General features: G+C 41.5%; 5 protein-coding genes across 45 annotated transcripts in view; all 5 read left to right on the top strand.

Annotated features, from left to right (window-relative positions):
• LOC134644348 (protocadherin gamma-C5-like) overlaps nucleotides 1-27442 on the top strand; it is a 306637-nt gene that overhangs the window by 249436 nt on the left and 29759 nt on the right. For 2 of the 41 annotated variants that reach the window (XM_063497385.1, XM_063497343.1), the window contains exon 1: nucleotides 14062-16700. The exons of 38 other annotated variants lie outside the window; for them this stretch is intronic. In XM_063497385.1, coding sequence (XP_063353455.1) covers nucleotides 14202-16700 — 2499 coding nt within the window. In that variant the 5' untranslated portion in view covers nucleotides 14062-14201. Of the gene's footprint in view, nucleotides 1-14061; nucleotides 16701-24929; nucleotides 27246-27442 lie in introns of those variants that run through there. One more of the 41 variants, XM_063497671.1, reaches the window with a different exon arrangement.
• LOC134636735 (protocadherin gamma-C5-like) lies at nucleotides 6840-9482 on the top strand. Its single transcript, XM_063486860.1, has one exon. It carries the CDS (start codon nucleotides 6996-6998, stop codon nucleotides 9480-9482), a length of 2487 nt encoding a protein of 828 aa, XP_063342930.1. The 5' UTR covers nucleotides 6840-6995.
• LOC134636725 (protocadherin gamma-C5-like) lies at nucleotides 10669-13311 on the top strand. Its single transcript, XM_063486849.1, has one exon. The coding sequence runs from the start codon at nucleotides 10822-10824 to the stop codon at nucleotides 13309-13311; it is 2490 nt and encodes an 829-aa protein (XP_063342919.1). The 5' UTR covers nucleotides 10669-10821.
• Nucleotides 17384-20188, top strand: LOC134637713 (protocadherin gamma-C5-like). The gene has a single exon (XM_063488217.1). The coding sequence runs from the start codon at nucleotides 17675-17677 to the stop codon at nucleotides 20186-20188; it is 2514 nt and encodes an 837-aa protein (XP_063344287.1). The 5' UTR covers nucleotides 17384-17674.
• LOC134644612 (protocadherin gamma-C5-like) lies at nucleotides 21080-23739 on the top strand. The gene has a single exon (XM_063497703.1). The coding sequence runs from the start codon at nucleotides 21258-21260 to the stop codon at nucleotides 23727-23729; it is 2472 nt and encodes an 823-aa protein (XP_063353773.1). The 5' UTR covers nucleotides 21080-21257; the 3' UTR covers nucleotides 23730-23739.

The following is a 27442-nucleotide window of genomic DNA, read 5'->3' as shown; positions in this document are numbered from 1 at the left end:
CCCCTGTTGTATTTCTTTTACAGTATTGGCCAGTTAGCTGAGTTATTGGGGACTTATAAGTATGTCATAATATCCTTTGGGCAGACAGTGTAATATATTGAACATGATACTAACAGGGAAAAGATAAAAGCTACATATCTCTCAAAAATAATGCTCTCAAACCCAATGTGCTCTGTCCCTGTGGGAGAGTTCATTTATTGCTTTGTGGAAGTATACACCTTTAAAATTTGCAGTATATGGCTAAGAAATTTGAGAAAAAAATATATTAAAAAGCAAGCACACATAAAGTGTACATATATTTCTTTTAACCATCCTAATTTAATTTGCAACTTAAGTTAAAGTGGTGTGAAATTGTAGCTGGACGCCACTCTTTATCAGTTATTCTGTCTACAGCACTCTTTCATTTTCCTCCTGATCTCATTTTCTGCATCCCTCCCCTCCCCCTCTCCAGCTGCACCACTCTGCTGCAGAGAGAGGAAAAAAAGACACACAGAGAAAGGGAGAGGAAGATTGCTCAATGTAGGACATTTTGTCCAGTCTATAAAAAGGAATAACAAACCATTGGGTGTCTTTTCATCTGTGCGTTTGGCTGCTATGTTTGTGACAAGAAGAAAAATCTCTTTTGTCCCACTTTTCTGCCAATTGCCAAGGGATTTGTTTGTACCCAGCAGTCTATAAATGTCTGCTTTATCTGAACATGTTATGAGTGTGAATGTGCACGTGTGTGAGAGCATCATTTCCCATCTCCTCTTCTGCTGGCTATTCATCCTCCATATTGTTTTTTTTCTAGCTCCTTTTTTTGCCATCCCTGTTAGGCTGCAGGAAGCAGGGTGGGATGCAAGCAAAGGAGGTGGGATGTGTTACCATAGCAACAAGCTGACTCACGGGCAGGACTGTACCATTTTTTATGATGCCACAGGGGTTCAGCAGCAGATGTACCCTCTGGTACTTATTGGCTCTTTGGATTTGTGGCTAGAATGAGGAAAGGAAACACCCCTGTTATGGGAAAATAGGTGCAGCATCCTCAGACCTTGGGTGGCTAATGATGGAGAAAGGGGAGGGAGAGAGGGCTGTCATGGCTGTTTGTGATATTTTTTCTAATCTGTGCTACCCTGTGTGTTTTCTCACAACCCGTTTCAGCAAAATGTTGTCTCTGATGACTGTAATTCAACTTTGAATGACCCACTGAATGACCTGATTTCTATTTAATTTTTTGTATGGCTTTTTAAAAGGAACAACAGCATTTTGGTGTCCTTTTGTCATTTCTTTGTGCACTGGCTAAGATGTTTTGTGTTTCTAAGCAACACTGATCATGTATTACTTCCTGAAATGTGTTCATATGCCTAAATGGCAAGGTTATATAATGTACAGTTTAATGTATAATCCCAGTGTAATGAAAAGCAGTTGATGCTTTGCTTTGTCTTAGAAGCTCAGAGCTCCCCCACTAAGATACTCATCACACATGTCAGATGTGACAAACATGGGGTACAGTGCAAAGAATCTCATTAATATGGCATGGATTTAGCTCGGCATCGCCTTGAGGCCCTCTGCTGTTGTTATGGGGGTAGTGGCAGTTTTTCCACCAGTGCAGTGGTGTGATTTGATTCCTTTGACCTATTATCCCTCAGTAATGAGCACATTGGTGTTCCTATTTGGGCTAAAATGGTTGTTCAAAGTAGTATCAAAGCATGTATGTGCTTCTGTTTAAAGAGGTTAGCTGATTGTTTTGCCTGTAAATTGTTTCATGAATACTGATCAAAATGGATATTTTAGCTAAAACTGCTTGTGACAACGGTCTGTTTACTGTTATTACATATCCAACAGAGGTTATTTTTATGTTATATCACCTGATTTATTTTCTGTTTTTTACAATAGTATCATCTGTTTTGGTTTTGATTTTTGTTAAACTAACAATATAGATATACTTTAAGATTGTATCTGTAAATATCCCTTCTCTCTCCTTCACTCTCATACACACATTGGATCTTTTTATTAATACATACTTCAGACTCTGAGTATTAGATTGATACTTAATTGTTCCTGTCTTTTATCATTTAAGGTTACAGTCTCCTTAATGTTTAATACTGTTTGAAAGTACGGCACTTATTTTTATACATTTTTAAGATGGTATGAGGAAAACTTGTATCATGCTTTGTATTTGTTTTCTTTTTTCTGTCTTTTGATGTTTGGTACAGTACATTGTGATGAGCACTTAATCATATCATTACCTCCCGTGTAGAAATTTAATAGTTTGTGCACACACAGAGCAGATAACACAGTGTATCTGAATAAATGGTTATTGCACTCTTATTCACGTCACATCATTATAACCCCAGTTTATAGAATTAGTACTTTATGACTCACCACACAATCTTTTCACCCTGTTTTTTTTTTGTTGTTGTTGTTGTTGTTTTTGTAATGGTAAGTATGCTGGTTACCGTTCTTCCCACAGCCAGACTCTGGATAAAGACACCAGTCTAACTGATATCTTGTCTCTCTTGTTTTTCTCTTTCATGTTTTCTTTCCACTCATTGCTCTGCGCTGTTCCTGTTTCCTACCTCAATCCTGTTAAATCATGACTCACCAAATAAGGTAAGAAGTATTTTTTATTCTTCTTGTACACTATTGCCATCAAAGACTTACATCAGTGCAAATTCTTCTGATTAAACAAGCAGGACAGAGTACTGATGCACTCACACAGGCACATCTTTTCAATCACATAAAAAAATCAGACTTTAAACACAAAATGGAACAATAACTTATTTTGCTGCAGTGTCCAAACACCACATAAGCAGATAATCATTCTTTGTTTGTTTGTTTTTGTTTTTACAAGCAACACATCTCTTTGCATACCTCACAAAACATTTACCTCCACTGATTCAATCAGGCATCCATGGATGTGGCTTTTGTGACATCTGAGCACGTGTGACGGTGTGACTGGTTTATCGCTTAAGTAGCTTATCAATAAAACATAATTTGATTGTTGACTGGGGGCAAACACTTCATTACATTAATGCGCTCATAATTTAAGATCTCACTGTAGATTAGTAAGCCGTCAGCTCCGTTATAGATTTTAAAGGCCTCAAAGTGTTTTACATTTAAATAGGATATTTGTGTAAGCTCAGTACCTCTCACTGCAAACAAGTTCATTTGGTTTAAGGAATGTATTAGCAGGGAAGACCAGCTGCTACAGAACTCATGCCAGAATGAAGGTGCACGGATTATGCTGTCCATTACCAAGAACTTTAGTCACTGGATTGATACTCTGGACCATCGACCACTATATAAATAAGAAACCATTACATCATAGTGATTAAATAGGATATTGCAATCCAAATGATGAAGTATAGCTCAAGTAATAGGACAATAACCTACTAATGATGGTAGGCAATGTCCGTCTATTTAGAATGATCAATTATCACTAGCTTGTTTTCAGTATTCTATTACCAGAAATTCACTCAAACTTAGTTAGGAGATATCAAAATAAAGATCAATAATCTGTTCTGCTGATTCAGCGCCTGGAGTGGGTGTATTGGATTTTATTCCATGAGGTGTCCTGTTTATGTTGCATTACACAGATAGGTATGGCTTTTATCAAGCCTGCCTTATAGAAGGCAGGCTTGCCCCTCTTCTGATATAGAAGAGAGTCCAAAGTAACAGAAATATGCCACAGGGTCACAAACTGTTCCCGCCAAAAGGACTATAAAGTTGTCACAACACCTGCCTACAAATAATTAAAGGTGCTGCTTTACAGTAATGGTATTTACATGACTTAATGCATTAAAAAGCATTATTTTTTTCATGTGGGGTCACATGAACTATCAGAGGGGCATGAATTAATAATATTCTGACATATGTCTAAATGTCAGAATAACGCACTGATCAATACAACATGTAAAGGATTTTAGTCCTGATTTCTAAATATTAATCATGTTCAAGTCTTCTTTGTTGTCAAATCTGCAGTTGATGGAATGATTAAAAACAATTCAGCAGCAAATTTCTGCATTTATTAGAAATCTAGTTAATGTAATCCTGATTAACAAAGGATAAATAAAAATAAAATGGTGTTTTAAGAGTGATTATTAAAAAATAGAAAATGGTCTCAGAAACCTGAATATACTGGGCTTTAATGGAATGTGTCTGCAACTCTAAGTATAGAGAAGTTCTGCAATAAGTATAAAAACATACAGTATAATGTTTTGACATAAGGAGAAATGCCTTGGAAGATTCTACAGATGTATATTATTCACGTTTGGTGATTTGAAATGTTCATATATGTATATCTGAAACGACTATTGAAAATGAAATATTATAGTGAACTCCAACTAAACAAAAAAACAAAACTTTGCATTAAAAACATTTAAGTTATCGAATAAAAATAAAAACTACACTTCTGAAATAAAACTTTTATATCTTTATTGCTTAACAAACAACTAAGCAGATGTCAGTGTTTTTCTTTTTGTTAAGTTTTTGGTTTTTGTTGAAATTTGTCATTACAGTCAGAGGTGCATGTGCTTTTTTAAGACTTTGTACATCTGCATGACAGTGAGTCAACTGCCTTCAAAAAGTGTTGTATTTTATTTGTAATAGTTGTTCTGAATAGCTTAAATCACACCTCTGTTAAATACCCTTTATATTATTATACTTCAGAAGACTAAAAGTAAGAATGAAGCTACTGAAAACTAAGCTTAAATCTAACATTTTAAATCAGGAAACAGTGAACTGAAAGGAGAAACTTTGGAAACTAACGTAAAATAAATTGAATTGAAAACTTGAACGTTCTTTCATTAAGCTACAGTTAGTTAATGTAGATTCATAGTAGTAGGTATACTACTACTGTCATTAGTCTTTCACTGGTATTATTTAATGAAACCTGAGGTAATAGTTCCATATTTTATATAGTGACTATATACGAGAGTATCCAGCTTCCCATCCTGTGTGTGATGTAGAAACTGATCCATTGATCAGCATTAAATGTGTACTGTGTGCTGGACAGTGAACACATGGAATATGGGTATTTTTAAGAGTGATTTCATTTGCAGAACTTTGCTTCCAGTTGTGTAAATCACAATTTCACTTTTAATAAATTTCTTGATCCTTGCAGATTTAATTAAATAACTTTAATTTACTAGCAGCTAAATACCAACCACAATAATTTAACTTTTGTTGAACAAGAACTGGTTTCAGAATTTTTAAGTTATCTTATGCCTCCGAGCCTTGGTTTTGCCCCATGACTAAATACTATAATATTAATATAACATTTAATACTATATGTGGCCAGATATTTTTTTAAATAAACATCTAACCATGCATTTTTAAGCTTTTTATTTTACTGTTCTATCACCTTTTATGTTTATGTTTACATTTATTTATTTATATAGCACATTTTATTACAACCGTAGTGTTAGCCAACGTGCTGTACAAAGATACAAGTTACAGGGTAAAATGACTTAAAATATTGATACCAAGTGACAAGTATCAAATAACATCAATGCCAAATAACAGATAGCCAAAACACACACACACATGTAGCTAATGTGTGCTGTAAACACACATTATCTACATGTGTGTTTACAGCAGTAAAATTTCATGGGTTGTGCTTGTGACGCAGTCTAGTCCTGCGTATTTTTGTGTACAACTAAAAAAAAATATCGAGTAGGCTGAGGTTTTATTTTCCAGGCCCGTCTTCAGTGGGAGCCTTGTAAGCTGGCTGTCTCTTCAGCAGCATGCAGCAGCAGCAGTTGGCCGCCTGTGTGGCGCTGTCCACACTGCTGGTGCTGAAAATAGCTCCAAAGAGCTCCCCCTCCTTCTCCTTCTCTCTCACACTGACTCTCTACATCTCCCTCTGTCGCCCACTTCTTATTAGAGAACATGGCTACTTCAAATACTACAGCTTTAATCTTTCTTGTTTTTCGTATCGCACTTTAGGTATTTTTAATTGATGTGTTTGCAGTTTTTTATTAATTAATGTCGGTGTTATGTACAATATTTAATATTGAGGGTTGTATTTTAAGCGCATAATGGCTATTTTCAGTAAAGGGATGGTGCACATAGATAGGGATGTCTATAAAAATCTCTAAAATTATTTGTGAATAGTTTTAAGTGTAGTATGAGTGTAGCATGATGCTCGGTCTCTATTAGTGTGTGAGAGAGAGAGGGGATCAGGCTGTGTTCATGTGGAGAGACAGAGAGAGAGAGAGCGGCTTCCTACGCCATCAACGCTCCCCTCCCCTCGCACTTGCTCTACCGACCTCCATACGGGTATTTTACGTTGGCTGCCGTCAGAATTATTTCTCTGAGGCGTGAGTTACTGTCTGCAGGCTGCACTGGCTTGCTCTGGCCACAGGAAGGCAACGAAGAGCCTTGTCTGCCACAAAGGCTAGTGCATGCAGGCAGGTACATACAGGCAAGGTGATTAACAAGAATAAGATACATGTATCAATGGATTAATGCAAATCATTATATTAATAATTTTGAAGTGATCACTCACTGAGTACCTCCGATGACGCTATACATATTCATCTATCAGCTATCAATAATAGCATAAAAAAGATATAAATATAATCACTGGATTATGTAGAATTATTTTTATAGCCCCCAAAAAACATTTTTAAGATGACTGCAGATGCTGGATATATGATTTCATTCATAGTAACTAACGATGTTTGATAATGTGTTTAATAATGGGAAATTGGATTATTTTTTGTGGCTCTTGCTTTTGCGTCACTCCTTTGAAGATGTTCAGTGATGCCATGATTGGTGGAAATGGCTGTACTGCTCCCACCAATGAAATCCAGAGCTGTACAAAGAGATCTACTCCGTCTCACCGAGTAGCATCACCCTCTTAACCGTTACAATGTTCTGCACTGGAGGGGGAGGATGCATATCCAGACACAAAGCATGACTTTCACTGTTGTGTTTGAGGACGCATCTACCTTGGATTATAAACCTTCTATACTTAATCGGTTGAAAAGTTGGGACTGGAGTGAAAAGATATGGGATATACTGAACGTGAAATGATGTGGAACAGATTACCGACATGGCAGGTGTTTTTGTGGTGGCATCATTTCTTTCTTTTGTGGACTACAATAGACGGACAGACTCGCTACAGCATACCAGAAGAACTGAAACAGGGCTCTGTGGTAGGAAATATAGCCAAAGATTTGGGTTTGGTTGTGTCTGAACTGCATAGGCGTAAATTGCGGTTAACCTCGGAAGCTGGTAAGCAGTATTTTAGTGTGGACTTGGGGAAGGGAGAACTGGTGGTCACCGATAGAATAGATAGGGAGGAAATGTGTGGGCAAAAACCATCGTGTTTATTGCCTCTGGAACTAGTTATTGATAACCCTCTACAGCTGCACAGAGTCGAAATTGAAATACAGGACACCAATGATAATTCTCCTAGTTTTCTTACAAAAGAAAAGGTGGTAAAAATTGCAGAGCTGGTAAATCCAGGTGCGCGATTTCCTTTAGAAAGTGCGCAGGATCCCGATGTCGGCGTTAATTCTGTGCGTTCTTACATACTAAGCAAAAACGACAATTTCAAACTGACTGTTAAAAATCATAAGGACGGAAGGAAGATCCCTGAATTAGTGCTTGAAAAACCTCTTGATCGAGAAAAGATGCCTGTACATAATCTCATCCTCACCGCTGTAGATGGTGGAGATCCGGTGCGTTCAGGGACATCTGAAATTACAGTTATAGTACTTGACATCAATGATAATGCGCCCCAGTTTGAAAAACAAGTGTATGAGACTAATGTTAGTGAGAAAGCAACACCCGGGACTGAAATACTGCACGTTAAGGCCACGGATGCAGACGAAGGAGTAAATGGAGAAATCGAATATTTTTTTGCAGAACAAACATCGGATTTGATTTTATCGTTATTTGCCATTGAATCTTCTACTGGAACTATAGTTGTTAGAGGAAATTTAGACCATGAAACAAACTCTTTACATAGATTTGATATTACTGCCAAAGACAAAGGAAATCCTCAGATGGATGGGCACTGTGGGATCGAAATTAAAATACTTGACATTAACGACAATAATCCTGAAATCATTGTTACATCTTTAACATCGCCTGTTCCAGAAGACTCTGCAGTCGGGACAGTTATTGCATTAATAAGTGCAAAAGACCCAGATTCTGGTGACAATGGCAAAGTTTTACTGACCTTATCCCCCAAATCCCCCTTTAAGTTAAACCCTTCCGTTTCTAACCATTATTCATTAGTGACAAATGGGCGACTTGACCGTGAAAAAAACGCCCAATATAGAGTTAAAATAAGTGCTTCTGACTCAGGAAACCCCGCATTAACAAGTGAAAAAATAATACTCGTTGAATTGTCAGATGTAAATGACAACCCACCAATTTTCTCCAAGCCCTCTTATCTCATTTATGTAAAAGAAAACCATCCTCCTGGGAAAATTTTGTGCTCTGTGTCCGCAACTGATCCTGATGCCGGTGAAAACGCAAAGGTCTCTTACTCTATACTGGACTCTAAAGTGCAGGACGTTTCTGTCTCATCGTATGTTTACATTAACTCAGATAACGGCAGCATCTACAGCATGCACTCGTTTGACTATGAGAAACTGAAGGTGTTTCAGATTCAGGTTCAGGCAAAGGATCAGGGCTCTCCGTCTATCAGCAGCAACGCCACTGTCCATGTTTTTATCCTGGACCAGAACGACAATGCCCCCGCTGTTATTTACCCCTCCTCCGCTGCAATGGGCTCCCTCTCTCATCAGAGGATGCCTCGCTCCGCGAAAGCGGGTCACCTGGTTACCAAGGTGACGGCCGTGGACGCTGACTCGGGCCATAACGCCTGGATCTCCTACAGACTGGCAGAGGCCACCGACGCCTCTCTCTTCACTGTCAATCTGTACACAGGGGAGGTGAGGACTAAACGCGCTGTGTCCGAGCAGGACGACTCCTCTCAGAGGCTCCTTATAGAGATCAAGGACGACGGGGAACCGATCCAGTCCTCCACAGTCACGGTGTCCATCATACTGGAGGACGGCCTCCATGAGCCCATCTCAGACCTCCGACATAAAGCGGCCGAGCCCAGCAAGAAAACTGGGAGAATCACCCTTTATTTGATTCTCTCTCTGGCCTCGGTGTCCGTGCTGTCTCTGCTCACTTTCCTCATCTTAGCGGTTAAATGCATCAGGAACAACAGGAGCAGCACCACTTGCTGCATGAGACGGACTGACTCTGATGATTACAAGAACCCCAACAGAAACCTGCAGATTCAGCTCAACACTGATGGACCTATAAAGTACGTGGAGGTCCTGGGAGGAGACATGCTGTCTCAGAGTCAGTCCTTCAGGTCCTGTATGTCTCCAATGTCAGAGTACAGCGATTTCACTCTGATTAAACCCAGCAGCACCACAGACTTTAAGGAGGTGATCAGTGTCCTGGATGCGTCTTTGCCCGACAGCACCTGGACCTTTGAGAGCCAGCAGGTAAGCATAGAATACTAAAAGAAGTGATAAATAAAAATTTGAAAGATCACTGAATTTAAAAAAGAGTCATGTTTTATTTGCAAGTTTTTGATGAGTAATGAGCTTCTTATAAACTTATAGACTGTACTAAGTATTCTAGAAAACCAACGGTGATTTTTTTTCAGTCTACTGGCAACATTAGATGTAGGCTATGAGTTCTGTTGAGCAGAATATAGATAATAAAATCGCATGCGGGCAGATAGCAATTTATTTTAAGATTTGCATATTGAAATGACACACTGTGTTTTAAATATGCAAATATAATATTCGTGGTTAAAGTCTTTTAATAAACCCAAAACAGTGCACAAAGGCTCTTCCAACTTGTTCCTCACCATGAAGGTGGACAGCAACGCTTATTGGAATGCATGCTCTGTTTGAAACACAAATACATTTTACATGTGGCACATGTAGTACAGACATGCAGTTAAATGGGATGCCCATTAATTACACATCTCCCACTAAATTTCGTTGACTGGATTAATTGATAATGGAATAGTAGAAAAGCAACGGTGATATTTTTTTTTCAATCTATTGGCAATGTTAGATGTAGGCTCAGAGCACAAATATAGATAACAAAACGCAAGCGAGCAGATAACAATGTATTTTAAGATTTCCATATTTAAATGACACACTGTGATGTTTTATTCCCATCTATTATTCGTGGCTAAAGTCTTTCAATAAACCTGGAACAGTGCACAAAGGCCCTTCCAAATAGTTCAGCACCATGAAGGTGGACAGCGACTCTTACAGGAATGCGTGCTCTGTTTGAAAAAAAAGAAGGCAGTTAAATGGGATGTCTATCAAATAAATGTCTTTCTCTAAATTATTTTATGGGATTAATTAATTAGGTTATTGTGGGGGGAAATGTTATTCTTATATTAAGTTTATAAGACTGGCTTTGTTTTTTCATTCTTACATTCAGTCATTCATTCATTTCGCATGTTTGCTTTACATTGCGTAAAGTCCAGTAATTCGTGATTACTGCCTGTGATCAAAGTGAATCCACAGAGAGAGAGAACAGATGCTGTGACTTGAAGAGTGTCGATCGGTTTCCTTCTTATTGGATGACAGAGGTGGATGATGCGCACCAATAGGATTCAGAACTGTACAAAGCAATCTAGTCCCTGCCCCCATTCATTCTCGGTACTCCAACACTTACAATGAAGAGAGGCAGAGGACCGAAGTAGTAATGCGCTCATATTTTATAATGTTACGGTTTTATATGTGTCCTCAATAATATGTGGGAATGGTTCTATGGGAATCATACCTGCGATGATGGATTTACGAATTTTTCAGTGCATTATGTCAATTGGAATTAATGTTTTATAACGGACCAAGGATGACAAAGAGAATAGGATACCGAGACTGGAGATGGCTGGCTCTTTGGTGGCATCATTTCTTTCTCTTGTGGAGTACAATAGACGGACAAACTCGTTACAGCATCACAGAGGAGCTAAAACGGGGATCTGTGGTAGGAAATCTTGCCAAAGATCTGGGTTTGGCATTATCTGAAATTTTTGACCGTAAGCTGCACGTCGCCTCCGAGGCTGGTGAGCAGTATTTCAGCGTGGATGCGGGGAAGGGCGAGCTGGTGGTGAATGACAGAATAGACAGAGAGGCTTTATGTGGACAAAGCACCAGCTGTGTGTTACCTCTGCAGGTTGTAATTGAAGACCCGCTACAACTTTTTCGAGTTGAAGTCGATATTCAAGACATTAATGATAATGCACCGAGATTTCCGTCGAATGAAATTACATTGGAAATTGCAGAATCGACAGTTGTGGGGGTTCATTTTCCACTAGAAAGCGCAATAGATCCAGATGTTGGCAGTAATTCCCTGAAGTCATATACTCTTAGTAAAGACGAATGTTTTAGTATTAGAGTGAAAGAGGTTGCTGGTGGAAGGAAGGTCCCTGAATTGATTTTAGCAAAAGTTTTAGACAGAGAAAAGAAGGCTGTTCACAAGCTTCTTTTGACAGCTCTGGATGGAGGAAGCCCGGTAAGATCTGGGACTGCACAAATAACTATTAGTGTCCTTGACAATAACGATAATGTTCCCGCTTTCGAAAAAACGTCATATAAAGTATCTGTTAGTGAAAATGCCTTAGAAGGTGCGTTAATAGTACAAACAAAAGCGACAGACATGGATGATGGCCAAAACGGTGAGATTGAATACTCGTTTGGAGCACACACATCAGATGCAATGATGTCTATTTTCATTATCGATCATATATCTGGAACCATATTTCTTAAAGGAAAGTTAGATTTCGAAGCGAATGCAAATTATGAATTAGACATAAGTGCGAAAGATAAAGGCACTCCGAGAATGGAGGGGCATTGTACTGTTCATGTGGAAGTTATAGACGTCAATGACAACGCGCCAGAAATTATACTCACCTCTCATCCTAAGCCGGTGCGAGAAGACTCCCCAAATGGCACAGTAGTGGCATTAATCAGTGCAAGAGATCTTGACTCTGGTGATAATGGTAAAGTAAGATTACAGCTCCCTAAAACCTCTCAGTTTGCCCTGAAACCTTCTTTTTCCCATAATTACGCACTGGTTACCAGCGGTCCTTTAGACCGAGAAAAAGTCTCGGAATATAATATAGAAATAACAGCCACTGATTCAGGCTCTCCCCCTCTGTCCAGTAAGAAAATCATACCTGTCACTATCACTGACGTTAATGACAACACCCCCGTATTCACTCAGAAAACCTATAATGTGTATTTAAAAGAGAATGGAGTACCAGGCTCTATCCTGTACTCAGTATCAGCATCTGACCTGGATTTTGGTGAAAACGCAAAGGTCTCTTACTCTATACTGGACTCTAAAGTGCAGGACGTTTCTGTCTCATCGTATGTTTACATCAACTCAGATAACGGCAGCATCTACAGCATGCACTCGTTTGACTATGAGAAACTGAAGGTGTTTCAGATTCAGGTCCAGGCAAAGGATCAGGGCTCTCCGTCTCTCAGCAGCAACGCCACTGTCCATGTTTTTATCCTGGACCAGAACGACAATGCCCCCGCTGTTATTTACCCCTCCTCCGCTGCAATGGGCTCCCTCTCTCATCAGAGGATGCCTCGCTCCGCGAAAGCGGGTCACCTGGTTACCAAGGTGACAGCCGTGGACGCTGATTCGGGCCATAACGCCTGGATCTCCTACAGACTGGCGGAGGCCACAGACGCCTCTCTCTTTACTGTCAGTCTGTACACAGGGGAGGTGAGGACTAAACGCGCTGTGTCCGAGCAGGACGACTCCTCTCAGAGGCTCCTTTTAGAGATCAAGGACGACGGGGAACCGATCCAGTCCTCCACAGTCACGGTGTCCATCATACTGGAGGACGGCCTCCATGAGCCCATCTCAGACCTCCGACATAAAGCGGCCGAGCCCAGCAAGAAAACTGGGAGAATCACCCTTTATTTGATTCTCTCTCTGGCCTCGGTGTCCGTGCTGTCTCTGCTCACTTTCCTCATCTTAGCGGTTAAATGCATCAGGAACAGCAGGAGCAGCAGTACGTGCTGCATGAGACGGACCGACTCTGATGATTACAAGAACCCCAACAGAAACCTGCAGATTCAGCTCAACACTGATGGACCTATAAAGTACGTGGAGGTCCTGGGAGGAGACATGCTGTCTCAGAGTCAGTCTTTCAGGTCGTGTATGTCTCCAATGTCAGAGTACAGCGATTTCACTCTGATTAAACCCAGCAGCACCACAGACTTTAAGGAGGTGATCAGTGTCCTGGATGCTTCTTTACCCGACAGCACCTGGACCTTTGAGAGCCAGCAGGTGAGGCGAAAATGAAATACTGTACCATCAAAGCAGTTGATTTGATGTGATGTTTTAAGTGGTTCAAAGCAAAATCGTATGCTTATATATTTGTCATGATATATATATTTTTTTCTTCACAAGACTGAAATACAAGCACATTCTTTAGACATAGCTGTCTGAGTATTATGCACAAATCGAAACCATGCGAACTGCTAATAACTTTTAATCCTCATAGGATATTTGACATATTTCAGTATTAGAGTTGTTGAATACTCAGCGCGATTTCACTGTTTGGATGTTCGATATAGGACAGTGACAAGCAATTGAACAGCTTCAAAAACAGTGCAAAAAGATGTACGTTTGTTTTCAGAATACAGCAGTGGTACATATTTCAATTTAATCTAACATTTTACTGTAGTGAATATTCCATTTAATGTTATTTCTTAGGTTTAATTTTTAAACAACTTGCCAATTTAAAGTTAATGTTATTGTAGAAACTGTAATATAAATTAAATAAGATTAATTATTGTAAGAACGCGTTAAAATAAAAAGAAGAAAGGTGCGTATTTTTGAGTTAACTGTTCAGTATTGTTGAATTTTTCATCTGTGAGCACCCGTGTGTGTATTCTGTGTTATAGTCTTTGTGCTGGGTCTATAATATGTCTTTCCCTGTCGTATTGGATGCGGGGTCAGTGTTGTGAGCCAATAGCATGGGAGGCTGTACAAAGAGATCTACTCCCTCCCCCATCCATCCTCCTCACTGTAGCCAGTGCTTCTAGCGCGGAATGAGAAAAGGATGCGTTTAAAAACTGGGATTAAATAATGTACCATTATTACACTTCTCATGATGTATGGACGACTATTTATTTCGCGTTCCACGAGTTCCTCGTTTATGGATTTCTCACCAGTCTGCTTTTTTCTAAATGATGTTTCCATGGGGAATAACGCTGAATTCTAGCGGATCGGGGATGACAAAGAGAATGGGATACAGAGACTGGAGATGGCTGGCGCTTTGGTGGCATTATGTGTTCTTTTTATGGAGTACAGTAAACGGACAGACTCGCTACAGTATCCCAGAAGAGCTGGAAAGAGGCTCCTTGGTTGGAAATCTTGCCAAAGATTTGGGTTTAGGACTGTCAGATATTTTTAACCGTAATCTGCGTGTCGCCTCTGAGGCTGGTGAGCAGTATTTCAGCGTGGATGCGGGGAAGGGTGAGCTTTTAGTGAATGACAGAATAGACAGAGAGGCATTGTGTGGACAAAGCGCCAGCTGTGTGTTACCTCTGCAGGTTGTTGTAGAAAATCCGCTACAGTTACACCGGATCGAAGTGGAAATTAGAGACGTAAATGACAATGCCCCTAGTTTTCTCAAAAGTGATCACATAATTGAAATAGCCGAATCCACAGCTGTAGGTGTTCGTTTTCCCTTAGAGATGGCAGTGGATCCCGACGTAGCGAGTAATGGATTAAAAGCATACACACTAAGTAAAGATGAGTGCTTCAGTCTAAAAGTTAAAGAAATTGAAAATGGAGGGAAAATACCCGAATTAGTATTGAATAACTCTTTAGATCGCGAGAAAAAATCCACTCACAATTTATTTCTTACTGCCATAGACGGAGGTAATCCTGTCAAGACCGGAACTTCCAAAATAATTATAACTGTGCTTGACATCAATGACAATGTGCCATTATTCGAAAACAGTTTTTATAAAATAGCTGTTAAAGAAAATATTGCAAATGGCTCTTTTGTTATTACAACAAAAGCAACAGACATAGATGAGGGTCCGAATGGAGACATTGAGTACTCGCTTGGTGTACACACACCGCCATCAGTGGTCTCGTTGTTTTATATTGATACTGTAACCGGGGATATATATCTTAAACAGCAATTAGACCACGAAACTCAGTTATCATATCGTATAGATATTAGTGCAACAGATAAAGGCTTCCCTAAAATGGAGGGTCGCTGTACTGTCCAGGTGGATGTATTAGACGTAAATGATAACGCACCAGAAATTGTACTCACTTCAAAATCAACTTCTGTGCCCGAAGACTCTCGCAGCGGCACTGTGGTGGCTTTGCTCAGCGTTCGTGACCTCGATTCCGGTGATAATGGCAAAGTCACGTTACAACTTCCCAAAACGTCTCCATTCACTCTGAAACCTTCGTTTTCTAATAATTACGCACTGGTTACCAACGGCCCTTTAGACCGAGAGAGATCCTCAGAGTATAATATAGAAATCAAAGCCACTGATTCAGGCTCTCCCCCTCTGTCCAGTAAGAAAATTATACCTGTCACTATCACTGATGTTAATGACAATGCTCCTGTATTCACTCAGAAAACCTATAATGTGTATTTAAAAGAGAATGGAATACCAGGCTCTATCCTGTACTCAGTATCAGCGTCTGACCTGGATTTTGGTGAAAACGCAAAGGTCTCTTACTCTATACTGGACTCTAAAGTGCAGGACGTTTCTGTCTCATCGTATGTTTACATTAACTCAGATAACGGCAGCATCTACAGCATGCACTCGTTTGACTATGAGAAACTGAAGGTGTTTCAGATTCAGGTCCAGGCAAAGGATCAGGGCTCTCCGTCTCTCAGCAGCAACGCCACTGTCCATGTTTTTATCCTGGACCAGAACGACAATGCCCCCGCTGTTATTTACCCCTCCTCCGCTGCAATGGGCTCCCTCTCTCATCAGAGGATGCCTCGCTCCGCGAAAGCGGGTCACCTGGTTACCAAGGTGACAGCCGTGGACGCTGACTCGGGCCATAACGCCTGGATCTCCTACAGACTGGCGGAGGCCACAGACGCCTCTCTCTTCACTGTCAATCTGTACACAGGGGAGGTGAGGACTAAACGCGCTGTGTCCGAGCAGGACGACTCCTCTCAGAGGCTCCTTATAGAGATCAAGGACGACGGGGAACCGATCCAGTCCTCCACAGTCACGGTGTCCATCATTCTGGAGGACGGCCTCCATGAGCCCATCTTAGACCTCCGACATAAAGCGGCCGAGCCCAGCAAGAAAACTGGGAGAATTACCCTTTATTTGATTCTCTCTCTGGCTTCGGTGTCCGTGCTGTCTCTGCTCACTTTCCTCATCTTAGCGGTTAAATGCATCAGGAACAGCAGGAGCAGCAGCACGTGCTGCATGAGACGGACCGACTCTGATGATTACAAGAACCCCAACAGAAACCTGCAGATTCAGCTCAACACCGATGGACCTATAAAGTACGTGGAGGTCCTGGGAGGAGACATGCTGTCTCAGAGTCAGTCCTTCAGGTCCTGTATGTCTCCAATGTCAGAGTACAGCGATTTCACTCTGATTAAACCCAGCAGCACCACAGACTTTAAGGAGGTGATCAGTGTCCTGGATGCGTCTTTGCCCGACAGCACCTGGACCTTTGAGAGCCAGCAGGTGAGCATAGAGTATTAAAAGAAAGTGATAGATAAAAATTTGAAAGATCACTGATTGTGCCGCAGCAGAATTTAAAAAAGAGTCATGTTTTACTTACAAGTTTTGAATGAGTAAATAGCTTCCTATAAACTTATAGACTGTACTAAGTAGTGTAGAAAACCAACGGTGACTTTTTTTTTCAGTCTACTGGCAACATTAGATGTAGGCTATGAGTTCTTTTGAGCAGAATATAGATAATAAAACCGCATGCGGGCAGATAACAATTTATTTTAAAGTTTTCATATTTAAATGACACACTGGGTTTTATTTCCATGTAATATTCGTGATTAGATTAAAGTATTTCAGTAAACCCTAAACAGTGCACAAAGGCTCTTCCAAATTGTTCAGCACCGCGAAGGTGGACAGCGACGCTCATTGGAATGCATGCTCTGTTTGAAACACACATACATTTTACACGTGGCACATGCAGACATGCAGTTAAATGGGATGCCCATTATTTACACATCTTCCACTAAATTTCGTTGACTGGATTAATTAATAATGGAATAGCGAATTAAAAAATATTTAGTATATTAAGTGATTTATTAGTTAGTGGGATACTATGCTTTACATTGCGTGAAGTCCAGTAATTCGTGATTACTGCCTGTGGTCAAAGTGAATCCGGAGAGAGAAAATAGATGCTGTGACTTTAAGAGTGTCGATTGGCTTCCTTCTTATTGGATGGCAGAGATGGCTGATGGGCACCAATAGGATTCAGAACTGTACAAAGCAATCTGGTCCCTGCCCCCATTCATTCTCGGTACTCCAACACTTACAATGAAGAGAGGCAGAGGACCGAAGGAGCAATTCGCTCATATTTTATAATGTTACGGTTTTATATGTGTCCTCAATAATATGTGGGAATGGTTCTATGGGAATCATGCCTGCGATGATGGATTTCAGAATTTTTCAGTGCATTATGTCAATTGGAATTAATGTTTTATAACGGAACAAGGATGACAAAGAGAATAGGATACCGAGACTGGAGATGGCTGGCTCTTTGGTGGCTTCATTTCTTTCTCTTGTGGAGTACAATAGACGGACAAACTCGTTACAGCATTCCAGAGGAACTAAAACAGGGTTCACTGGTAGGAAATCTTGCCAAAGATCTGGGTTTGGGATTATCTGAAATTTTTGACCGTAAGCTGCGTGTCGCCTCTGAGGCTGGTGAGCAGTATTTCAGCGTGGATGCGGGGAAGGGCGAGCTGGTGGTGAATGACAGAATAGACAGAGAGGCTTTGTGTGGACAAAGCACCAGCTGTGTGTTACCTCTGCAAGTAGTTGTTGAAAATCCTTTACAGTCTCATCGAATTGAGGTGGAAATAAGAGACATAAATGACAATGCTCCTAGTTTTCTTACCCAAGAAATTAATCTTAAAATACCAGAGTCAGTTGGTCCCGGCAGACGTTTTCCTTTAGAAAATGCAGAGGACCCCGATGTTGGGAGCAATTCTTTGAAAACGTATACTTTAAGCAAAAACGATCATTTTTCATTGAAATTCAAGGACACAAAGAGTGGTAAGGCTGTCCCAGAATTAGTGTTAGAGAAACCCTTAGACCGCGAGACAAATGCTTTCCATCAGCTGCTGTTGACAGCATTAGATGGAGGAGCCCCAGTCACATCGGGAACATGTAAAATCACGATTACTGTACTTGATAATAATGATAACTTTCCAGTGTTTAGTGAAAACGAATACAAGGTTGTTCTAAAGGAGAATATCACCACGGGGACGTTTCTAGTTAAACTTACAGCAACAGACGCCGACGATGGGCTTAATGGTGAAGTCAGATATTCTTTCGGGTCCCGCACTCCTGACTCAGTGTTATCAACATTTGCAATCAATGTGGAAACAGGAGAAATTATATTAAAGGGCCCATTAGATTATGAAAGTAATAAATATTACCTTATTGATATAACTGCTAAAGACAGAGGGGTTCCCGAAATGGAGGGTCACAGTCGTGTACAGCTCGACATAGAGGATATAAACGATAACGCTCCGGAGATTGTGCTAACTTCAGATCCTAGTCCTGTACCCGAGGACGCACGGAGTGGCACAGTCGTGGCACTGATCAGTGCAAGAGACCTGGACTCCGGTGAAAATGGCAAAGTGACCTTACATCTTTCCAAAAGTTCCCCATTCACTCTGAAACCTTCATATTCTAATAATTATGAATTGATTACCAGCGGTCCTTTAGACCGAGAGAGATCCTCAGAGTATAATATAGAAATCAAAGCCACTGATTCAGGCTCTCCCCCTCTGTCCAGTAAGAAAATTATACCTGTCACTATCACTGATGTTAATGATAACCATCCTGTATTCACTCAACGAAATTATAATGTGTATTTAAAAGAGAATGGAATACCAGGCTCTATCCTGTACTCAGTATCAGCGTCTGACCTGGATTTTGGTGAAAACGCAAAGGTCTCTTACTCTATACTGGACTCTAAAGTGCAGGACGTTTCTGTCTCATCGTATGTTTACATTAACTCAGATAACGGCAGCATCTACAGCATGCACTCGTTTGACTATGAGAAACTGAAGGTGTTTCAGATTCAGGTCCAGGCAAAGGATCAGGGCTCCCCGTCTCTGAGCAGCAACGCCACTGTCCATGTTTTTATCCTGGACCAGAACGACAATGCCCCCGCTGTTATTTACCCCTCCTCCGCTGCAATGGGCTCCCTCTCTCATCAGAGGATGCCTCGCTCCGCGAAAGCGGGTCACCTGGTTACCAAGGTGACAGCCGTGGACTCTGACTCGGGCCATAACGCCTGGATTTCCTACAGACTGGCGGAGGCCACAGACGCCTCTCTCTTTACTGTCAATCTGTACACAGGGGAGGTGAGGACTAAACGCGCTGTGTCCGAGCAGGACGACTCCTCTCAGAGGCTCCTTATAGAGATCAAGGACGACGGGGAACCGATCCAGTCCTCCACAGTCACGGTGTCCATCATTCTGGAGGACGGCCTCCATGAGCCCATCTCAGACCTCCGACATAAAGCGGCCGAGCCCAGCAAGAAAACTGGGAGAATCACCCTTTATTTGATTCTCTCTCTGGCCTCGGTGTCCGTGCTGTCTCTGGTCACTTTCCTCACCTTAACGGTTAAGTGCATCAGGAACAGCAGGAGCAGCACCACTTGCTGCATGAGACGGACCGACTCTGATGATTACAAGAACCCCAACAGAAACCTGCAGATTCAGCTCAACACTGATGGACCTATAAAGTACGTGGAGGTCCTGGGAGGAGACATGCTGTCTCAGAGTCAGTCCTTCAGGTCCTGTATGTCTCCAATGTCAGAGTACAGCGATTTCACTCTGATTAAACCCAGCAGTACCACAGACTTTAAGGAGGTGATCAGTGTCCTGGATGCTTCTTTACCCGACAGCACCTGGACCTTTGAGAGCCAGCAGGTGAGCAGAAAACAGCAGATATTCAGTGAAATGTGTTAGGTCACTGTTGAATATATAGTTTAAATTGTGAACTATATTTATCGACTTGTTGCAGGACAATATTGCGATAAGCTATTGTTATCATTTATATTATTAGTAGGAGTATTAATAGTAATAGTAGTAGCTTTACATCTATGATTTTATTTTATTTTACACGAGTCAAAACGATGACCCACAATCGTTTATTCTGAGACACACAGTTAACATAACATACTGTGATGTTTTATTTTTATCTAATACTCATCGTTTTGTGGTATAAAAGGTCTAAGTGGCATGCTTGTGTTCGTGTTTATGAGCTTCATACGTATGCAGTCACACCTGTGTTGTTTTTGTGTATATTTGGTACTTGCAAAATTGGATCTATTCGATAGCGCCTCCCCTCTTCATTGCTTCAAAAATAGAAACTGTCAACAATCCCTCTTAATCAAACAAAAACAGTCGCTTGTAATGATGTTATGGCAACAGAGAAAATTACAATTTTGCAAAAATTAGTTGTGCTTTACACATCTCACCTGCATGCTTTGTATGTAGAGAATGGGCAGTTTAATTTCGCTTTGTTTTATTTCTTTTTTGAAAATTGTTCTCTGTAAATGTCCGTTTTCTTTAAATGAATGGATAGAAAAATTCTGTGAAAATATAACATAATGAGCCGTAAAAACAATTTTAAGTCCAGAGAGATGACGTTGGATTAACAGGTCACACAACCAGCAGTGCATATTGGTGTAGGGATTTAATCTCAGTGCTGTTGCTGTGTCTTTAACGGCACTGCTCAGCTCTCTTCCTATTGGATGTTACTGTGAGACGCTCTGCTCCAATAGTATACAGAACTGTACAAAGAGATCTACCTCCTCCCCCTACAGCCTCAGCATCGTAAACGTTAACAATGCAACGAGCTGGAGGACGGTGTGATGCGCTCCTATTTCGAAGCTGAGAATAAAATCAGAAAATTAAGCGTCAGACATGAAAAACATTGGGTGTTATATTTTTATGGCTATAGCTAAGACTCACTGGAACTGGATATTCACTTTGCTTTACTTGATGGGAAATAACATGTTGTAACGGACCGGGGATGACAAAGAGAATGAGATACCGAGACTGGAGATGGCTGGCTCTTTGGTGGCATCATTTCTTTCTCCTGTGGAGTACAATAGACGGACAGACTCGTTACAGTATCCCCGAAGAACTAAAACAGGGCTCTGTGGTAGGAAATCTTGCCAAAGATCTGGGTTTGGCGTTATCTGACATTTTTGACCGCAGGCTGCGTGTCGCCTCTCAGGCTGGAGAGCAGTATTTCAGTGTGGATGCGGGGAAGGGCGAGCTGGTGGTGAATGACAGAATAGACAGAGAGGCTTTATGTGGACAAAGCGCCAGCTGTGTGTTGCCTTTACAGATAGTTCTTGAAAAGCCTTTAAATTTACATCGAATTGAGGTGGAAATAAAAGATATGAATGATAATTCTCCAAGCTTCCAGACAAAGGAGCTGTCTTTGAAAATTGCGGAGTCGGCAGCAGTAGGAACTCGATTTGTTTTGGAAAGCGCAGAGGATGCAGACGTTGGGAGTAATTCAGTAAAATCCTACACGTTGACTAAAAACGAGTGTTTTACATTGAAAATGAAGGAGGTTGAAGATGGCAAAGCAGTGCCCGAGTTAGTATTAGAGAAACCTCTTGATCGAGAGAAGAAGGCCGTTCATCAGCTACTGCTGACTGCATTAGACGGGGGTAACCCAGTATTGTCTGGTACCTCACAAATAACAATCACAGTGCTAGATGTAAATGACAATTTTCCAGTGTTTGAGAAAAACACGTATAAAGTTTCTTTACAGGAAAATACTGCAAAAAATACATTTGTAGTTAAAATTGCGGCGACTGATGCTGACGAGGGGCCAAACGGAGAAGTTGAATTCTCTTTTGGTTCGCGGACTCTAGATTCCGTGTTGTCAGTATTTGAAATCAACCCACTAACTGGAGAAATACATCTGAAAGGAGACCTAGATTATGAAAAAGCCTCGTCCTATAAAATTGAAATTACGGCAAGAGATAAGGGTGTTCCTGAAATGGAAAGTCACTGTCGTCTACAGATAGATATTGTGGATGTAAATGACAACACTCCAGAAATTGTTCTCACCTCTGAACCGCAGCCAGTTCGCGAAGATGCAGCTAGTGGCACAGTTGTGGCTTTGCTCAATGCACGTGATGCTGACTCCGGTAATAATAGTAAAGTAACACTGAGAGTACCTAAAGGCTCTCCTTTCACTCTGAAACCATCATTTTCTAATAATTACGCACTGGTTACCAGCGGTCCTTTAGACCGAGAGAGTTTCCCACAGTATAATGTTGAGATAACAGCCACTGATTCAGGCTCTCCTTCCTTGACCAGTAAAAAAAATGTACCTGTTATTATCACTGATGTGAATGATAACCCTCCTGTATTCACTCAACGAAATTATAATGTGTATTTAAAAGAGAATGGGGTACCAGGCTCTATCCTGTACTCAGTATCAGCATCTGACCTGGATTTCGGTGAAAACGCAAAGGTCTCTTACTCTATACTGGACTCTAAAGTGCAGGACGTTTCTGTCTCATCGTATGTTTACATCAACTCAGATAACGGCAGCATCTACAGCATGCACTCGTTTGACTATGAGAAACTGAAGGTGTTTCAGATTCAGGTCCAGGCAAAGGATCAGGGCTCTCCGTCTCTCAGCAGCAACGCCACTGTCCATGTTTTTATCCTGGACCAGAACGACAATGCCCCCGCTGTTATTTACCCCTCCTCCGCTGCAATGGGCTCCCTCTCTCATCAGAGGATGCCCCGCTCCGCGAAAGCGGGTCACCTGGTTACCAAGGTGACAGCCGTGGACGCTGACTCGGGCCATAACGCCTGGATCTCCTACAGACTGGCGGAGGCCACCGACGCCTCTCTCTTCACTGTCAATCTGTACACAGGGGAGGTGAGGACTAAACGCGCTGTGTCCGAGCAGGACGACTCCTCTCAGAGGCTGCTTATAGAGATCAAGGACGACGGGGAACCGATCCAGTCCTCCACAGTCACGGTGTCCATCATACTGGAGGACGGCCTCCATGAGCCCATCTCAGACCTCCGACATAAAGCGGCCGAGCCCAGCAAGAAAACTGGGAGAATCACCCTTTATTTGATTCTCTCTCTGGCTTCGGTGTCCGTGCTGTCTCTGCTCACTTTCCTCATCTTAGCGGTTAAATGCATCAGGAACAGCAGGAGCAGCAGTACGTGCTGCATGAGACGGACTGACTCTGATGATTACAAGAACCCCAATAGAAACCTGCAAATTCAGCTCAACACTGATGGACCTATAAAGTACGTGGAGGTCCTGGGAGGAGACATGCTGTCTCAGAGTCAGTCCTTCAGGTCGTGTATGTCTCCAATGTCAGAGTACAGCGATTTCACTCTGATTAAACCCAGCAGCACCACAGACTTTAAGGAGGTGATCAGTGTCCTGGATGCTTCTTTACCCGACAGCACCTGGACCTTTGAGAGCCAGCAGGTGAGGAAAAGGGAGTAAGATCTTACTTTAAAATGTTTTTGTTCAATAATTAATTTCTTTGTAAATTGCGGACAATATTTATTGGTGTATAATAGCAATTATGATTTTGTCTTGATTTAGCATAAAGACTAAATAGCCTAAAAAATAAATAAATAATAAATGTGAGCAATAGTCGTTATTTTAAGATTTCAAATTAAAATGGTGTACTGTGATTTTTGGTCGTCCTCTAATAATTTTGTTTACATTTTAAATACGGTTAATGGGGCTGTTTTTATCAGCCCTAAATGCCTAAGTATGTCGCCATGTATTCGTTGTACATTCAATGGTCCCGTAGGTGAGCTGAGGGATTTAGCCACACACCCTTTCTCTGTCGGTCGGGAAATCGAAATACCCAGAAACCTGGGCATAGGTCTAATGACAAAAGAAACTGATCTGTGTGGACTGGGTTTGTTAAAGTGGAAACAATATTATTTTGATGTACAAGTGGGGTCATTTTAATTGGCTGAACATTACAACCTCTCATGTTTGTCTTCTTAGAAAGAATGGAGATTTGAACGTCATCTATTTTTTTTTCTTTATTAGATTTTATTTTATGTGAACGTCAGTTTACTTTGATTACGTGAATAGAAGCAATATTCCATTATATAAATACTGTTACGTGTCAGCAGAAATATTTCCCATATAGAAGGACAATTTTTCTGTATCAGTCACACAACCAGCAGTGCATATGGGTGTACGGATTTAAACTCTGTGCTGTTCCTGTGTCTTTAACGGCACTGCTCAGCTCTCTTCCTATTGGATGTTACTGTGAGACGCTCTGCTCCAATAGTATACAGAACTGTACAAAGAGATCTACCTCCTCCCCCTACAGCCTCAGCATCGTAAACGTTAACAATGCAACGAGCTGGAGGACGGTGTGATGCGCTCCTATTTCGAAGCTGAGAATAAAATCAGAAAATTAAGCGTCAGACATGAAAAACACTGGGTGTTATATTTTTATGGCTATAGCTAAGACTCACTGGAACTGGATATTCACTTTGCTTTACTTGATGGGAAATAACATGTTGTAACGGACCGGGGATGACAAAGAGAATGAGATACCGAGACTGGAGATGGCTGGCTCTTTGGTGGCATCATTTCTTTCTCCTGTGGAGTACAATAGACGGACAGACTCGCTACAGTATCCCCGAAGAACTAAAACAGGGCTCTGTGGTAGGAAATCTTGCCAAAGATCTGGGTTTGGCGTTATCTGACATTTTTGACCGCAGGCTGCGTGTCGCCTCTCAGACTGGAGAGCAGTATTTCAGTGTGGATGCGGGGAAGGGCGAGCTGGTGGTGAATGACAGAATAGACAGAGAGGCTTTATGTGGACAAAGCGCCAGCTGTGTGTTGCCTTTACAGATAGTTCTTGAAAAGCCTTTAAATTTACATCGAATTGAGGTGGAAATAAAAGATATGAATGATAATTCTCCAAGCTTCCAGACAAAGGAGCTGTCTTTGAAAATTGCGGAGTCGGCAGCAGTAGGAACTCGATTTGTTTTGGAAAGCGCAGAGGATGCAGACGTTGGGAGTAATTCAGTAAAATCCTACACGTTGACTAAAAACGAGTGTTTTACATTGAAAATGAAGGAGGTTGAAGATGGCAAAGCAGTGCCCGAGTTAGTATTAGAGAAACCTCTTGATCGAGAGAAGAAGGCCGTTCATCAGCTTCTACTGACTGCATTAGACGGGGGTAACCCAGTATTGTCTGGTACCTCACAAATAACAATTACCGTACTTGATAATAATGACAATTTTCCAGTGTTTGAGAAAAATAACTATAAAGTTTCTTTACAGGAAAATACTGCAAAAAATACATTTGTAGTCAAAATTGCGGCGACTGATGCTGACGAGGGGCCAAACGGAGAAGTTGAATTCTCTTTTGGTTCGCGGACTCTAGATTCCGTGTTGTCAGTATTTGAAATCAACCCACTAACTGGAGAAATACATCTGAAAGGAGACCTAGATTATGAAAAAGCCTCGTCCTATAAAATTGAAATTACGGCAAGAGATAAGGGTGTTCCTGAAATGGAAAGTCACTGTCGTCTACAGATAGATATTGTGGATGTAAATGACAACACTCCAGAAATTGTTCTCACCTCTGAACCGCAGCCAGTTCGCGAAGATGCAGCTAGTGGCACAGTTGTGGCTTTGCTCAATGCACGTGATGCTGACTCCGGTAATAATAGTAAAGTAACACTGAGAGTACCTAAAGGCTCTCCTTTCACTCTGAAACCATCATTTTCTAATAATTACGCACTGGTTACCAGCGGTCCTTTAGACCGAGAGAGTTTCCCACAGTATAATGTTGAAATCACAGCCACTGATTCAGGCTCTCCTCCCTTGACCAGTAAAAAAAATATACCTGTTATTATCACTGATGTGAATGATAACCCTCCTGTATTCACTCAACGAAATTATAATGTGTATTTAAAAGAGAATGGGGTACCAGGCTCTATCCTGTACTCAGTATCAGCATCTGACCTGGATTTCGGTGAAAACGCAAAGGTCTCTTACTCTATACTGGACTCTAAAGTGCAGGACGTTTCTGTCTCATCGTATGTTTACATCAACTCAGATAACGGCAGCATCTACAGCATGCACTCGTTTGACTATGAGAAACTGAAGGTGTTTCAGATTCAGGTCCAGGCAAAGGATCAGGGCTCTCCGTCTCTCAGCAGCAACGCCACTGTCCATGTTTTTATCCTGGACCAGAACGACAATGCCCCCGCTGTTATTTACCCCTCCTCCGCTGCAATGGGCTCCCTCTCTCATCAGAGGATGCCTCGCTCCGCGAAAGCGGGTCACCTGGTTACCAAGGTGACAGCCGTGGACGCTGACTCGGGCCATAACGCCTGGATCTCCTACAGACTGGCGGAGGCCACAGACGCCTCTCTCTTCACTGTCAATCTGTACACAGGGGAGGTGAGGACTAAACGCGCTGTGTCCGAGCAGGACGACTCCTCTCAGAGGCTCCTTATAGAGATCAAGGACGACGGGGAACCGATCCAGTCCTCCACAGTCACGGTGTCCATCATACTGGAGGACGGCCTCCATGAGCCCATCTCAGACCTCCGACATAAAGCGGCCGAGCCCAGCAAGAAAACTGGGAGAATCACCCTTTATTTGATTCTCTCTCTGGCCTCGGTGTCCGTGCTGTCTCTGCTCACTTTCTTCATCTTAGCGGTTAAATGCATCAGGAACAGCAGGAGCAGCAGCACGTGCTGCATGAGACGGACTGACTCTGATGATTACAAGAACCCCAATAGAAATCTGCAGATTCAGCTCAACACTGATGGACCTATAAAGTACGTGGAGGTCCTGGGAGGAGACATGCTGTCTCAGAGTCAGTCCTTCAGGTCGTGTATGTCTCCAATGTCAGAGTACAGCGATTTCACTCTGATTAAACCCAGCAGCACCACAGACTTTAAGGAGGTGATCAGTGTCCTGGATGCTTCTTTACCCGACAGCACCTGGACTTTTGAGAGCCAGCAGGTGAGAAGAAAGCAATCGTTCTTTTTACCCGTTGTGTGCTTTACTGGCTAGTTTAATTTAACGCAGAAGTAATCCGTCGGTTTGTTTGATGTTTTTATGTGTATCAGTACCTATAGTTTGGCCTTTTGGCAACATATTTATACTGGTATACCATAAAATGTAATTTCATTATTAAATAGTGCAAATATGTTTGTTTG

Source organism: Pelmatolapia mariae, linkage group LG2 (genome assembly GCF_036321145.2).
Source record: "Pelmatolapia mariae isolate MD_Pm_ZW linkage group LG2, Pm_UMD_F_2, whole genome shotgun sequence".
Lineage (NCBI taxonomy): Eukaryota > Metazoa > Chordata > Actinopteri > Cichliformes > Cichlidae > Pelmatolapia > Pelmatolapia mariae.
The sequence above is the reverse complement of the archived record's forward strand: the minus strand, read 5'-3'. Positions and strand labels throughout refer to the sequence as shown.